Source organism: Scyliorhinus canicula, chromosome 10 (genome assembly GCF_902713615.1).
Source record: "Scyliorhinus canicula chromosome 10, sScyCan1.1, whole genome shotgun sequence".
NCBI classification, from domain to species: Eukaryota; Metazoa; Chordata; class Chondrichthyes; order Carcharhiniformes; family Scyliorhinidae; genus Scyliorhinus; species Scyliorhinus canicula.
The window spans coordinates 110983323-110999910 of NC_052155.1; the positions used below are offsets into that span (position 1 = coordinate 110983323).

Here is a 16588-nt window from a genome sequence, read left to right on the forward strand (position 1 = left end):
ACCTCCAGAAGCCCACCAGCTTAGAGCACGTCCATAACATGTGTGCGTGGTGTGGGCCCCCGTCGAACACCAATCACATCTATCCTCCACCTCATCGAAAAACTGACTCATTCCAGCCTTCGTAAGGTGTTTTCCCTTTTCCCTTCATAAAATACACAATTTGGAAAAAAGTGCAGATTAATAAACAAAAGTTGTGAACGTTGCCAATGCTAAACCACACCTCGTAAACTGTACCAAAACTTACCATCAGGCCAATAAACAGGCTCCTAGGGTGAGATTCTCCCAGCCCCATGCCAGGCCGGAGAATCACCGCAACCATGCCACGCCACCCCGACACTGGCACGTCCCCGGAGAATTGGCGCCGGTGCATTTGACGCGGCGCCAGTCACGGGCCACTCTACACGGCTGGGCCGCTGATTCTCCGGCCCGGATGGGCCGAGCGGAGAAGATGGCCCTTCTCCACGCTGTCCCCGACGCAACATGGCGTAGGGCTACAGGGGCCGGCGCGGAGAAGGGAGCCACCGCGCATGTGCGGCAATCGCGCCACTCCCATTATAAATCTCCTTATATCGAGCTCGATCCCGGCCCCGATGTCCGTGTGGAGTTTGCACGTTCTCCCTGCTTCTGCCCCACAACCCAAAGATGTGCAGGGTAGGTAGATTGGCCACGCTAAATTAAAAGAAAAAGAATGAGGTATTCTAAATTGCCTCTTAATTCGAAAAAAAGAATTGGATACTCTAAATTTGTAAAAATAAATATATCTCCTCATATCTCAGTTACATCTTCAGTAGGTTTCAGCTGCAAAGTTGAAGCGTCTGTTTAATTTTTTTCAATCGAGAATGTGTCCAAACCCATGACTGAGACAAGACAACTGCCTGACACCACCATTATTAGTTTCAAGAGAATCAACTTTCTTGGTGGGAACACAGGAGGATAGATAGAATAATTTTAATTATGCATGCATCTTGCTTTTATTTTCTTTATTTATTCACGGGATCTGAACATCACTCAGACTTGTTGCCTATCCCTAGTTGCCTTGAGACTGAGTGGCTACTGGAGCATTTAAGAGGGAAGTTAAGTATCATCCACATGTCTTGGGTCAGGAATTACAAGTAGGCTGGACAGGGTAAGAACGGCAAATTTCCTTCCCTAAAGGACATTAGTGAACCAGATGGGCGTTTACACCAATTGATAATCGTTGTCATGGTCACATTTCATTTCATTTCATTTTTCATTTTCATTACTGAGACCAGCTTCACATTCTAGATTTAACTGAAACTAAGTTCCACCAGTTGCCATGGTGGAATTTGACGATGTCCCTAGAGCATTAGCCTGCGCCTCTGGGTTAGTAGTCCACTGACATTACCCCCATTCTATCATCTCTCCCTGCTTGAAGTGCAGATATAAACATTTGTTTCCCTGAATTTCCCTTCCCATTGAAAGTTGAAAACCTCATTTAGCAGAGGTCATTGCAACCAAACAAGAAATTTACAACAAAAGAAAAGTAGACTGGTGCCATCCAGGAAAGAATTATTATGTTAAAGTTCATTGGTTGTTACTCATCGCCAAAATGAAATATGCATGTTTTGTTACTTCACTGCCAATGCTTAATTTGGTGTTTTGTTGTGATATATGTTATTTCATTGTCTGCTACAATATATGGCCTAGAAATGCAACTTCTAGGTAAGACGTGGGAAATGACTGAGCGACCAATGTGCCTGCAGACATAAAATACAAAGCAAATGGGGATTCAGGCCACAAATTGTGCTATTAAGCTATGCGTACAAAATAATTTTGTGAGCCACTCCAGTGGTCTCTTTAAGGACCACCTTGTACAACTAGACAGAGTGTGTACAGTGCATGACCCACCTATTTGTACCCAAATTTTGGGGTCTTATAATTGTCACATGTTTTATATGTCATATGGATATAAAAGCTCACCAGTTTCAGCTAGGCAGAACTGAAGGTAGGTTCACAAAGATAGGTAAGAAAGTAAATTGTGAGGAGGACGTAAGGAGGCTACAAAGGGACATAGATAGGTTCAGTGAGTGGGCAAAAATCTAGCAAATGAAGTATAATGTGGGCAAATGTGAAATTGTTCATTTTGGCAGGAAGAATAAAAAATAATTTTATTATCTAAATGGTGAGTGAGGATTAGAGAGCTCTGAGGTGCAGAGGGACCTGGGTGTCCCGGTGCATGAATCACAAATGGCTAGTGTACAGGTACAGCAAATAATTAGGAAAGCTAATAGAATGTTATTGTTTCTTTTGAGAGGAATCAATTTCAAAAATAGGGAGGACATACTTCTGTTGTACAGGGCATTGGTGAGATCAACCCTTGAGTATAGTGTACATTAGTGGTTTCCTTATCTCAGATGTAAATGCATTAGAAACATTAGTCGACTAATGCCTGGAATGAATGGTTTGTTTTATGAGGAAAGGTTGAAGAGGCTAGATTACATCCACTCGGAGGTTAGAAGAGCAAGAGGTGATTTGACCGAAACCTTCAAGGTCCTGAGGGGAATTGGTCAGGTGAATGTGGTGTGGATGTTTCTTCTTGTGGAAGAATCTAGAACTAGGCAATTCTTTTAAAAATAAGGGGCCACTCATTTAAGACGGAGATGAAGAGAATTTTATTTTCTCAGAGGGTAATGAGTATTTAGAATTCTCTTCCTCCAAAGGCAATGGAGGCAGTCTTTGAATAATTTCTAAGGCGGAACTAGACAGATTTTTGATTAACAAGGGGGGTCAAAGGTTATCAGGGATAAGCATGGATTGGGGTTGAGGTTACAACCAGATCAGCCATGACCTTATTGAATGGCGGAATAAGCTTGAGGGGCCGAGTGGCCTACTCCTGTTCCTAATTTGTCTGCTCGTATGTTCACAAGTTTACAGGCACACCTTCATACAGCACCATGCAGGCTTTTGGCATCCTGAGAATGACCCCTTCCTTGGAAATGTCCAGTGCTCCTGCAGTTTTGTTGCTGCAAAATAAATGGCGGAGTTGAATTTCTGCACCATCCCCCTTCAACTCCCTGCCCACATCTCCATGTAAAAAACTTGGGTCAGGCATTGCTGCACACTACAGTGAAGAATATTTTATCTGAATTTTTCACTCTTTTACTTGTTGCTCTGTGTAGCAAATTCTGTTATTGCAAATGAGCAGTAGGGAAGGTCGTTCAATTTTTGGAAATAATTATTAACATTTGATGCATGATTTGAGGATGCAACACAGTGTAAGGAACAATAGGTGGCAAAGCCTAACTCACTTGGTGTGCTGGTGTACAACTTGTAGTGGTCATTTGCAAAGTGGCATTTTTTGGATACCAGTGATCAAGTTGTTTTCCCCTCACCCCAATAATAATTAAGCAAAAATACAGTGGAAAGGAGTTCAATTGATTAAAACAGAAAATATATCATTCATTTGGATGAGATTAACAGTAAAGGAACATTTAAAACCAATGAGTGCAGGCAATTTTTAAAGTCTCTTTGGGGGAAACAAATTATGGTTTGCTGACCTGATTTACAAAGTGTAAGCCTTCATCAGTAGCAGACCTGCTCTGGAGCCCTGGGAAAGTCATGATTAAGGGTTTGGCAATTGATTTGAGGGCTTTGATATTTGAACTGTAGATTATTTGAAAATTGTAAGGAACTTTTTAAAGCCAAAGTTTCAGAAGCTGGTTAACTTCATCAACCGTGAAGTTTTGTACACTTATCTTGAAATTGGCTGTGGTTTTTATTTAAAGGCATGCTTATAGATGTTTATAGCTCACAGCACTTGACTATATTTGTAGGATTTAGCAACAGTTATGAGAAAAAACTAAAATGTGTATCAACAAAGTCAATAATTTGAGTATTATTTCAACAAGATGGATATCAATTGACGCTCTTTATGTATTATTGTTCTTTTCTAATCAGGGAGCGAGGGGAGAAGGAAAAATGAATAATTTGCCTTTATCTTGCTAATTTTGAATGCTACAACAATAGAGCTCCCTTGATGGTAAATGAATCTTTTGACAGTGTCAATTTGGTTCTGTTGGTAACACTCTTGCCTAAATCAGAAGGTTATGAAAGGACATAAACACAAAGGGGCTGGATTCTCCCAGGCCGATTGAGACGACTGGGCGGGATTCTCTGTCCAGCGGTTCTGGAATCGCGAAGCATGATCGAGTGTGTCAGTTGGAAATTGAGCCCGGTGCAGGGCTCTGCATGGAATGCCATGCTCTGGTGCCTCGACAGCACCATGAATTGTTCTACACCACATGCTGGTCATACTCATCAACCTCTCTGTTACTGCTTCAAAAAACTCCAGCAAGTTAAGTTAAACAGGATTTTTCCTTAAATCCATGCTGGTTTTCCTTAATTAACCTGCATTTGTCCATGTGACTGTTAATTTTGTTCTGAATTATTGTTTCTAGATGTTTCCCTTCTACCAATGTTAAACTCACTGGGCTGTAGTTGATGGGCCTATATTTACACTTTTTTGAACAAGTGTGTAACATTTTCAATTCTCATGTCCTGTGCACTAACCCTGAGTCTAAGGAAGATTGGAAAATTGTGGCCAATGTCTCCATTTCCACTCTCAAGTTTCCTTGTATACTTGGATGCATCTCATCAAGTCTTGGTGCTTTATCAACTTTAAGTACAGAGGGCCTATCTAATACCTCTTCCTTATCAATTTTAAATCCTTCTATTGTACTGATAACCTCCTCTTTCACCATGGCCCGGGTAGCATTTTCTTCCTTGGTAAAGGCAGATGAAAAGTATTCATTCCACTATATCAGCTTCCATGCATAAATACCCATTTTTAGTACTGAATCCGCCCTAGTCCTCCATTTACAACCTTTTTATTATTTTATGCTTACCTAAGACTTTAGGATTCCCTTTTATGTTATAGAACATAGAACATAGAACAGTACAGCACAGAACAGGCCCTTCGGCCCTCAATATTGTGCCGAGCCATGATCACTCTACTCAAACCCACGTATCCACCCTATACCCGTAACCCAACAACCCCCCCTTAATCTTACTTTTATTAGGACACTACGGGCAATTTAGCATCGCCAATCCACCTAACCTGCACATCTTTGGACTGTGGGAGGAAACCGGAGCACCCGGAGGAAACCCACGCAAACAGGGAGAGGACGTGCAGACTCCACACAGACAGTGACCCAGCCAGGAATCGAACCTGGGACCCTGGAGCTGTGAAGCATTTATGCTAACCACCATGCTACCCTGCTGCCCCAGTCTATTTATCTGCCAGTCTATTTCATACTCTGTCTTTGCTTCTTTTATTTGCTTTTGAATCCATCTGAATCTTCCATATTCAGTCTGGTTATCCACCTGGCAAGTGTCATCAGGACATCTTTTCTTCTTCATTTTTATCCCCACCTCATTGTCACCCAGGGATCTTGGGATTTGTTTGCCCTGCCTTTTCCCTTGCGGGAATATACATTGACTGAGCCCAAACTATCTCGTCTTTGAAGGTAGACCACTGTTCAGCTTTGTTTTTCCTGCCAAGCTTTGATTCCAATTTATTTGACCGAGATCCATTCTTATCCCCATTGAAGTTGGTTTTCCCGTTAATTCTTCTTACTTTGGGTTGTTCTTTGTACTTTTCTATTGCCTTATGAAATCATAGAATCATAGAATTTACAGTGCAGAAGGAGGCCATTCGGCCCATCGAGTCTGCACCGGCTCTTTGAAGGAGCACCCTACCCAAGCCCACATCTCCACCCTATCCCCATAACCCCACCCAACACTAAGGGCAATTTTGAACACTAAGGGCAATTTATCATGGCCAATCCACCTAACATGCACATCTTTGGACTGTGGGAGGAAACCGGAGCACCCGGAGGAAACCCACACATACGGGGAGAACGTGCAGACTCCGCACAACAGTGAACCAAGCCGGGACTCGAACCTGGGACCCTGGAGCTGTGAAGCAATTGTGCTAACCACCATGCTGCCCAATGATGATCACTGTCCCCTAAATGTTCTCCTACTGCCACTTGATCCACCTGGCCGAGCAAGTCTTTCTGTGTCTCCTTTCCATTGGATTGGAAACCTAACTGCTGTAGAAAATGTTTCTGAACACACTTGAGGAATTCTTGCCCCTTTTTGCCCATCATGTCTGTAACCTGACTAAGCATCATCCAACCAGTCACCCCCTCCAGCTTCTGGTCCACGTCATCCAATCAATCACCCCCTCCAGCTTCTGGTCCATATTGGTCCACAGTCCTGCAGGCCCTGGTACCTGGCAGGGCTGGTTTAGCTCAGTGGGCTAGATAGCTGGTTAGTGATGCAGAACAAGGCCAGCAGCACGGGTTCAATTCCCGTACCAGCTGAGAATTCTTAATTCTCCCTCTGTGGACCTGAACAGGTGCCGGAATGTGGCGACTCGGGGCTTTTCACAGTAACTTCCTTTTAAAAAATAAATTTAGAGTACCCAATTCATTTTTTTCCAATTAAGGGGCAATTTACTGTGTCCAATCCACCTACCCTGCACACCTTTTTGTTGTGGGGGCGAAACCCACGCAACACGGGGAGAATGTGCAAACTCCACACGGACAGTGACCCAGAGCCGGGATCAAACCTGGTACCTCGGCGCCGTGAGACAGCAGTGCTAACCACTGAGCCACCGTGCTGCCCTTTTCACAGTAACTTCATTGCAGTGTTAATGTAAGCCTACTTGTGACAATAAAGGTTATTTATTTATTTATTTATTAAGTGCATATCCAAATGTCCTCCAAAATTATGTTTTCTACCTCCACCACCCCTTCAGACAGTTAGCCTCTAAATCACACCACACACTGGATGAAAAATTCCCATCTAACCTCTCCATCAGTTGCCAGTGTCTCCAAGTTATTGATTTCTCTGCCAACAGAATTGAGACCCTCCCTCCCAAACTGCATCCAGCCCGACTGAGCAATGCCAGTTAATTAATGAAGTTAGGTTCAGATACTCTGCATCCACCCCCATTAATCTGAATCTTCAACTCGACATGCAGGAAACGGGAGGAAGTAAAACGTTTCAAACGCTGGAAATCTGAAATTTAAAAACAGTAACACGCACAGTAAGTCGGTCAGACAGCAGCTGTTTTCCTTTATTATGATTTGACTTACTTTTGAAAAGTGTTTGGTTTGATGACCCCGGGACACTTTATGGAATTTAATTTAAACAGGAGGAACTAAAAGTTATTTTCAAGGAATGACTATTTGGAATTGGCTGTAGGAATTCACGCTCTTTTTTCAAGAGAAGCTCTCTTTCTTGTTAATAGTTTCTTGTTTATAATTGTAAACTTCCGATTCGTTTTTTCATTAAATTCCCAATTACACCGCGCGCCCGAGGCTAATGTGAAAAACGGCGGTTCGCTGGCGGGAGCGGGAGCGGGAGCGCGCACAGCTGGGCGGCTGGCAGCGCGCGCGCGGCTGTCGGCGGTTCGTGTCCGGGGCCGCGTGCGCGAGTGGCGGGCGGTTGGTGGCTGGGGCGGCGCGCGCGACCGGCGGTTGGTGGCTGGGGCGGCGCGCGCGACCGGCGGTTGGTGGCTGGGGCGGCGCGCGCGGCCGGCGGTTGGTGGCTGGGGCGGCGCGCGCGGCCGGCGGTTGGTGGCTGGGGCGGCGCGAACTCCTGGGGGCCTGCGAGCTGACGATGTCCTTGATCCGGGGAAGCCGCTCGCAGGGAGCGGGGAAAAGCCGCAGGAAGAAGAAGGCAGTGCCGGCTCTGAGGCGGGAATGGGACAACACCGTCAGTGACCTGAGCGTCCACCAGGCCACCCCGGAGGAACTCGCTCGGCGCCGGCAAAACCGCCTCTCCAGGAACCGGGCGGCGGCCGAGTGGGAGCTCTGGCATCGGAGGGCCGGGGGCCTGAGGCCGCCCACGGCCCCCGGGAAGGAGTCGGTGCTGACGAATGAACTGTTGCTCGACCAGTGGCAGCTACGGGATGTGTTGGCGCGGTCTGACCGGGCCCTGGCCCTGGTTCGGGATCTGTTCGGCGATGGCCCGCGTCTCCAGGCTGCTTTCCCGAATGTGACGGCGGCTCCGGGCTGCGAGAAGGCGTCGCAGGCGGGGCTGGTGGCCCCGAGATGTGAGCCGCCCACTCAGCTGTCGCTCCTCAGCGAGTCAGTCATGGACTCCCAGGCCCTCAATGAAACCGGCAACACGGCCTCTGATCACCCACTGTCCCAGGAGAGCCTGCACGAAGCAGACACTACAGTCTCCATGGATTATCAGGCTAACATCGACAGCAACGAACACTCCTTTGAGAGGAATCAGCAAAAAACTGCACAGTCCCCCCGAGAATGGTCCTGGAGAGCACCAAACCGGATACCAGAGACTCCTTGTACACCGGACCGTGAAGCCACCGTGAACTACACAAGCTTAAATGCTACTACTGCAATCCAGAGGCTGAAGTCAAGGATGCAAAGTGAAGCAGAAAGCAATGCAGAACAGGGTGGCTTGTCCCAATCCGAAACCACAAGTGTAATTCAACAAGTACTTCACCCTGGTTCGAGGAACTCAAAGGGCGTTTCAAAGGGTAAAACTTGCGATGTGTCTTCCAAAAGAATGGAAGACAGTAGGCAAGAGGACAAACAGGTGAGCTTTGAGGTACTGCAGGAAATGATTGAGAATATTGACCAGGAGATGACCGAATATGAACATCAAACTGGACGCAAAGTCACTGGCTGGTTTCCACAGAGAGGTCACAGTCTTACAGGTTTCACCTTCTCATTGGTCAACTTGATAAGCAGACTGACCAACTATCTAAAAGATAATGACATTCGACAGCAACAGGAGAAAGAAAATCAGCAGCAACTTCTGGAGAAATTCACGGAACAACGAGCACTGATTGATGCATTGACTTCAGAATTTCTGACAATGCAAAATGAAATTATATCTGTGCGGACCAACCTGCACCAGTATATGATCAAAACAAATGAAGAGCTGCTCTTACTGAAACAAGTATTGTATGGATCTACAGAAGCAGAAAGAAACACACTAAAGCCAAGGCAAATAATTGCTCATGACATTAAGCAGACAGCAGTAGAAGGAGGTAGTTTACATACATGTGTTTACTCTGACAGGCAAGATCAAGTAAATAGACAAAATTTAAGGGCTGCACCAAATACTGAAGCGGGACTTTTAGAAAGTCTGGAAGAAAAACAATCGCATGCAAATCAGCATAATGTGAATCCGTTAGCTGGTCACAGTTTTCCTGAGCATCTATTTGGTTCTGCTGTGTTACTTTCACCCCCAAGACAGAGGAACAGCCAAGTAGCTGCTGGCTCACAATCTACAGCCAATTTGTTTTCTGAAAGACCTCTGCCTATTAATATATATCTGAAATCAAATGATGTACACCCCTCCATGCATAAGGAAGCTCCAATCATGCAAGAAGAAAAAGACTACTTGGGAATACAAAACCAGTTGCAAGATAACCAGGATCTTGGCAAGCAATGGAAGTTCCAGAATGCTAATGAAGGACATAAGAACTCGAGTCTTGCTTGTCCAGTTACTAATTTGCCTCTGATGTCTGAAATGCAACAGCTTGGAGCTTCCAATGACTCAGTGACATGTGTTCTGAGCACAAAGGAAAACAAGCTAGAAGCTGAAGGGAGTCATGATCTTTCTTTGGATAAGTGGCTTGAACATGAAGCAATGTTATCTCAAATTGCTGAGCTCCAGCTGCAGAATTCTGCTCTCAAAGCCCAACTTGGTCAGTTCAAAATGGGTAAATTATCCAATTCTGCACCACAGATTGAAAAGACTATTTCTAGCACTTGTGACAGTCTTCAACAGAGGATCACTGAGCTAAACCATCAGAGTGCTGAAGCACGCAGCAAGCTTTTGAAGTTGATTGAACAGCAGAGACAAGTTTCTGGTTGTTCTGCATCTCCACCCATTTCTCCTATTCCACCCAAAGGTATATGGACAGAAACTGGAAACAGACCACTAGATATGTTGATCACTCTGCCAGATGGGCTGGCCTCTTCCACAGGGAGCACACCTTCCCCTGCCAGCAACATAAACAGAAATAAATCGACAGATAGTACTAGTACAACTGGTTCCTCACAACATCCAGATAAAGGTGGTGGAAATAAAACATCTGTTACTCAGAAGCCAGAAAGATTGAAAGCAGAAGGTTGGTTTGCATTGTCTACTCATACCATGTGATCCTGATGCTGAAGTCCTAAATCCACATTTGAGTGATTGGAGAACCAGAGAACTTTCATAAACATAAAATGAAGAATGCTGCTGGAAATTTGAAAAAGAGAAAATGCAATTCTGAAGGCTTGACACTAGAAAGGTCAAATCTGCTTCCCCACAGATGCTGACTGACATGTTTCCAGAATTTTGTATGTCTCTTTACATCTTTGCGTTCTATTTATTTTTTTTACATTTTATCCATTAAAAATAATGTAATTTAAAATTTCACTGAGCCGCCAGCAGTTAAATGGCTTCAACTATTATCATTAACTATGGTTGATCTACAGATGCAAAATATTCGTCTTAATGAAGCTGGTGTAATGGATTAAGAGGGTTGGGAACTCTTGCCAGTTTGCGTTTTTTCTAATTCAGTAGTTCAACAAAAATGAGGCTCGGGATAGCAAATTGGCAATCCATTTTACAGCAAATCCGACTTTTAGTTCCACTGACTTTCAAAATAAGCTTGGGCTGGAAAACAAGATGTTAATTCACTATCATATTCGGGCTGAGGGCTGGTATTTGCAGTGTGTTCTATTATCTCCAGAAATCTTCGTCTATTTTTTTTACCTGGCACAAGCAGCTGCCGCAGTGTTGAAGAGGGAATTTTTTAAAATTAGGATTTTTATTGAATCTGAATGAGTACATAATATTTTATACATTTCAATAAAATTTACCCCATTTTCATAATTGTTTTGTTTGTTTATGTGTTGTATTGATTTTCATAAATGATAGATTGACACTCACTAACTTATCAAGCAGGTCCCAAGGTGTGACAATAATAACCTTTTAATCCTTTGGCGTCCTGGTGATTTGGGGACTGCACTGCCAACTAGAAATTGAGAGTTCAACTGCCACTTTATGTAAAATTAGATTCAATAAATTTGGTATTTTGAGGTTTAACACCAGAAAAATAACTGAAAACGTCTGAATTGTAAAAATACACTTTCAGCGAATGCAGTTTTAAGGATGGGAGCCTGGCATTAGAGCATAGTCGGGCATGCAAGTCCTGCTTGCTGACAGTTTTTTGAGCCAGTGGTCAAAAACTAGTCAATTACACAGATGTGCTCAGCATCATCAATTAGCCACCACCCATTCCTTCATTCCAAACCGTGGCCATATCCTGACCCATTAGAAAGCTCACATCACATGTATCAGAGCAACTCTTGCTATTCAATTGAGATCTAGTTGAGAATAACTGGGCAATTAACAAGAGGAAGAGGCATAATGAACATTCCCATCATCAATCGCAGTGCATCCCTGACCATAAAACAGACCAATGCATGATGGACCCCGGCACACTGCAGTTATGGTGCTGAAACCCTGTGTTCCAGTCAAGCTGTTCCAAGGCAGCTCGGGCATTGACATTGATCTGACAATGTGGAAAATTTCCAAGGCATGGCTTATCCAATAAGGAGCAGGATGGCTCTAAATTGGCTAAAAAAAAACACCTCGCAACATCCTCCATATCATGTGATGATACTATTAAAACAACACCTACTTAAGCTTGGTGTGGCTTCTGCCAGAACAAGTTCATAATCTTCATTTCAAGAGATGAAAGTCAACATTAAGGCAGCATTTGACTGCATATGCCCCTCAGGAGTGCTATTGCAGCAAAAGTAAGTTAATAGAAGTCAATTGACCCATTTATAGGAGTAATAACCTGATTCAAAAGATGATGGATTTTGGATACCAGTCATGTCAGCTGCTTGATCAATGACAATTCCTCTCTCTTGTAAGATTAGGATTGGGGCAGTTCACAGTCAATTCCGATCCAGTTTTTACTAGGACTCAGAACACTCTGCCTTGAGCTAGCAAAAGGAAGATAAGTTATGTCCTAAAATTGCCAGACTTTAATAAGATAAATCTGTCATTTCCTATTTTCACTAGCCCTACATACTATCAGCAAGTCGCAACAATCTTAGAAGTTCCATTGACCAGAAGCAGAAGTGGTCCAAATATTCCAACACCATGGTATTCAGCTTCTGATCTGCTCTTGTATCCATGGTGTTGGCAGCTTCTGACCTGCTCTTGTAGCCATGGTTGATGGTAAACACCAGGCTATTCCAAATGTAAACCTGAAGCAACTGCCCTGAATTGTATTTTCAATGTGAGGAAAGGTTTGAAATCCAGAGCATGGTGTCTCAAATGTTTTGTGATGGTTTAAAATAAAATAAAGGTTTATTAAACAAAATAAACTAAAGTACCCATCAGATAATGGCTATACACAGTTTTTCTAACTTTGTCCAGCTACCAACACCTTCAGAGCTAATCCTCCCTGAATATTTCACACCATATAGATTTTTAAAAACTAATAAAAATCCAGTAACGACACACTAGTCAGTAATATCACTTTGGGATTTGTTTCTGACTTAAAACAAATAACTCTTCTCAAGGTGGGCTTTCTTCACAGACCTGGCTTGCGAGTGGGTAAATGCTAGTTCAATAACTTGTCTCCTTTGAACCTCTAACCCTTATTCAAACCTTAAATGTTCTATTTCCCATTGTTATCAGCTTGCCTTAGCTAAGCATTTGTTTGTAGTGTTGCTCGGCTCATCAACATCTCAAAAGTTCAGTTCGCATAACCAAACTGTCCTTGCCTTTAGAAACATACATAGAAAATAAAAGCAGGGGTAGGCTATTCGACCCTTCAAGCCTGCTCCGCCATTCATTATGATCATGACTGATCATAAATTCAGTACTCTGATACCACCTTCCTGCCTTATCTCTCGATCCCTTTAGCTCCGATTAGCACTGTTACCCCACAACGCCAGACATGGGGAGAATGTGCAAACTCCACATAGACAGTGATCCAGGGCCGGGATTCGAACCCGGGTCCTCAGCGCTGTAGTCCCAGTGCTAATCACTGTGCCACATGCCGCCCTCGAATTTAGAATGTCAAGGGGTGATCTGATCAAAGTATTCAAGATATTAACAGGGAAAGACAGGGTACACAAAGATAAACTATTTCCACTGGTTGGAGATTCTAAAACTGGGGGGGGGGCATAGTCTACAAATTAAGGCTAGATCATTCAGGAGAGATGTTAGGAACCACGAGCGAGATTCTCCCCTACCCGGCGTAACGGGGGGGTCCCGGCGTAGGGGAGTGGCGCCAACCACTCCGGGGTCGGGCCTCCCCAAAGGTGGGGAATTCTCCGCACCTTTGGGGGCTAGCCCCGCGCTGGAGCGGTTGGCACCAGAAGATTGCCGCAAAAAACCGGCGCCAGCGGCCTTTCAGGCCCGGCAGCGGGGCTGGCCGCAAGGCTTTCGCCGGTCGGCGCATGCGCGATGTGGGTTTCTCTTCCGCTTCCGCCATGGCGGAGGAGAAAGAGTGCACCCAGGGCACTGGCCCGGAGTCTGAGAGGGAGGCACCCCCCGGGGTCCGATCGCCCCGCGCCCCCCCCAGGACCCCGGGGGCCCAGTCGCGGCGCCGATCCCGCCGCCACCAGAGGTGGTTCAAACCTCGGCGGCGAGAGAGGCCTCCCAGTGGCGGGACTTCGGCCCATCCGGGCCGGAGAATCGCCGCAGGGGCTTCGCCGATCGGAGTGGCGTGATTCCCGCCCCCCACCAATTCCCAGGTGGTGGAGAATCTCTGCCACGGCGGGGGCGGGATTTTCGGCGGCCCCAGGCGATTCTCCGACCCTGCTGGGGGTCGGAGAATTTTGGCCCCACTTCTTCACTCAAAGGGTGGTAATGGTTTGAAACTCTTCCACAAACAGTAGTTGAAGCTAGATGTTAATTTTAAATCTGAGGTGGATAGGTTTTTGTTAAAGATATTGAAGAACATGGGGCCAAAGGCAGGTATATGGAGTTAAGTCACAGATCAGCCATGATCTAATTGAATGGCAGGACAGGTTCCGAGGGCTGAATGGCTTACTGCAGTTCCTAAAACAGTGCGTGATTTCAAGAAGGAATTTGATATAATAATGTTTATTAAGTAGGCTTACATTAACACTGCAATGAAGTTACTGTGAAAATCCCCGAGTCACCACACTCCGGCGCCTGTTTGGGTACACTGAGGGAGAATTCAGAATGTCCAAATGACCTTGTGGGAGGAAACCGGAGCACCTGGAGGAAACCCACGCAGACACAGGGAGAACGTGCAGACTCTGCACAGACGGTGACCCAAGCCAGGAATCAAACCTGGGACCCTGGCATTGTGAAGTAACAGTGCTAATCGGAGCTAAAGGGATCGAGAGATAAGGCAGGAAGAGTGGAATCAGAGTATTGAATTTATGATCAGTCATGATCATAATGAATGGCGGAGCAGGCTTGAAGGGTCGAATAGCCTACCCCTGCTTTTATTTTCTCTGTATGTTTCTAAAGGCAAGGACAGTTTGGTTATGCTAATTCAATTTTTGAGATGCTGATGAGCCGAGCAACACTACAAACAAATGCTTAGCTGAGGAAAGCTGATAACAATGGGAAATAGAACATTTAAGGTTTGAATAAGGGGTTAGAGTTTCAAAGGCGACAAGTTATGAACTTGTGGGTTTCCCCCCCACAAACCATAAATGTGCAGTTTAGGTGTTTGGCCATGCTAAATTGCCCCTTAATTGGAAAAAAAAATTGGTACTCTAAATTTATTTTTAAAAAATATTCTAAATTCAAGAGAAAACTTTTCTTATTCGAGTGATCTCTCCTTGTACCTCAACCCCTGTAATTCAGGTATAATTTTTGTAAACCTACGTTGCATTCCCTCCGAAGCCAAAATATCTTTCCGAAGTTGTGCCCAGAATTACTCACAGTACTCCCAAATGGGGTCGAACGGGATTTTGTATAGCTGAATCATAATCAGGGTCTTTATATTCCAATCCTCCAGATAGAAAGACTAGCATTCCATTAGCCTTTTTGATTATTGTCTGCACTTGTTCCTGGCATTTTAAGGACCTATGCACCTGGACCCCCAAGTCTCTGGACAACTACTACTGTACCTAACCTCTTTCCATTTAGAAAGTACCCTCTCGATCCTTTTTTGGTCCAAATTGGATAACCTCACACTTGCTTACATTAAATTCCATCAGCCACAATTTTGCCCATTCACCTAGTCTGTCTATACTTTTTTGCAATTTTGTGCCATCATCTAGAATTCTAGACTCTCTACAATGCCACCTCACCTATATCATCCACAAATTTGGATGTATGACTTTATATGCCATCATCTAAGTCATCAATGAATAATGTGAATAATTTAGGCCCCAACACAGATCACTGGTACACCACGAGTCACCTCCTGCCACTCTACCAATTTCGTAACCATGTCAATAATTTGTCCTTAACTCTGTGGGGTTCCACCTTAGCTTCCCTCTCACTGTTTTAAACTCCAATGAATATAATTCAAACCGACTTAATCTCTCCTCATATGACAGTCCTGCCACCCCACAAATTAGCCTGGTAAACTTTTGCTGTGCTCCCTCTATAGCAAGAAAATCCTTCCTCAGATAAGGACACCAAAATTACACAAAATATCCCAGGTGTGGCCTTACCAAAGCCCTGTACAATTGCAGTAAAACATCTCTATTCCTATACTCAAATCCTCTCGCTATGATGGTCAACGTACCATTTGCCTTCTTTACTGCCTGATGTACCTGCGCACTTACTCTCAGCGACTGATGCACGAGGACACCAAGGTCTTGCTGAGTATACACCTCTCAATTTACACTCGTTCAATTAAAAATCTGCCTTCCTATTTTTACTACTGAAGTGCATAACCTCAAATTCATCCACATTATACAGCATCTGCCATGCATATGCCACTCATTTAGCCTGTCCAATTCATGCTGAAGCATTTCTGCATCCTCCTCACAACTCACCTTCCCACCCAGCTTTGTATTATCTGCAAATTTGGACATAATACACTTAGTTACCTCGTGCCAAATCATTAATGTATAATGTGAACAGCTGGGGACCTAGAACTGATTCATGTGATACCCCACTAGTCACTGCCTGCCATTTGGAAAAAGATCCATTTATTTCAACTCTTTGCTTCCTGTCTGCAAACCAGTTTTCTATCCATTTCAAGACACTTCCTGCAGTTCCATGGGCTTTATGTGAGACCTTGTTGAAGGCCTTCTGAAAATCTAAATTAATCACATCACCTGGTTCTTCCTGGTCAACTATACTAGTTACATCATCAAAGAATTCCAGTTGATTTGTCAAAGCATGATTTAAATCTTTTCTTGATTTAAGCCTTTCATAAATCCATGCTGACTTCGCTGCTTTCCAAATTCTGTGTTATGGAATCCTTGATAATGGATTCTCGCAATTTCCCCATTACTGACATTAGGCGCACAGGTCTATAGTTCCCTATTTTCTCTCTACTTCTCCTTTTGAATAGTGGGTTTACATTGGGCTCTAAACTATAGGAACCATACCAGAGTCCAAA

At 44.3% G+C, this 16588-nt stretch overlaps 2 protein-coding genes across 15 annotated transcripts in view; both read left to right on the forward strand.

Moving 5' to 3' along the window:
• The window catches only part of LOC119972600 (extracellular sulfatase Sulf-1-like), a 690773-nt gene that overhangs the window by 351199 nt on the left and 322986 nt on the right, over positions 1–16588 (forward strand). The window lies entirely within an intron of this gene.
• Positions 7578–10893, forward strand: spice1 (spindle and centriole associated protein 1). Its single transcript, XM_038809566.1, has one exon. The coding sequence runs from the start codon at positions 7651–7653 to the stop codon at positions 10171–10173; it is 2523 nt and encodes an 840-aa protein (XP_038665494.1). The 5' UTR covers positions 7578–7650; the 3' UTR covers positions 10174–10893.

Excerpts from the sequence above, each read along its gene's own strand:
- spice1 (XM_038809566.1), top strand. The coding sequence starts at position 7,651 with ATGTCCTTGATCCGGGGAAGCCGCTCGCAGGGAGCGGGGAAAAGCCGC.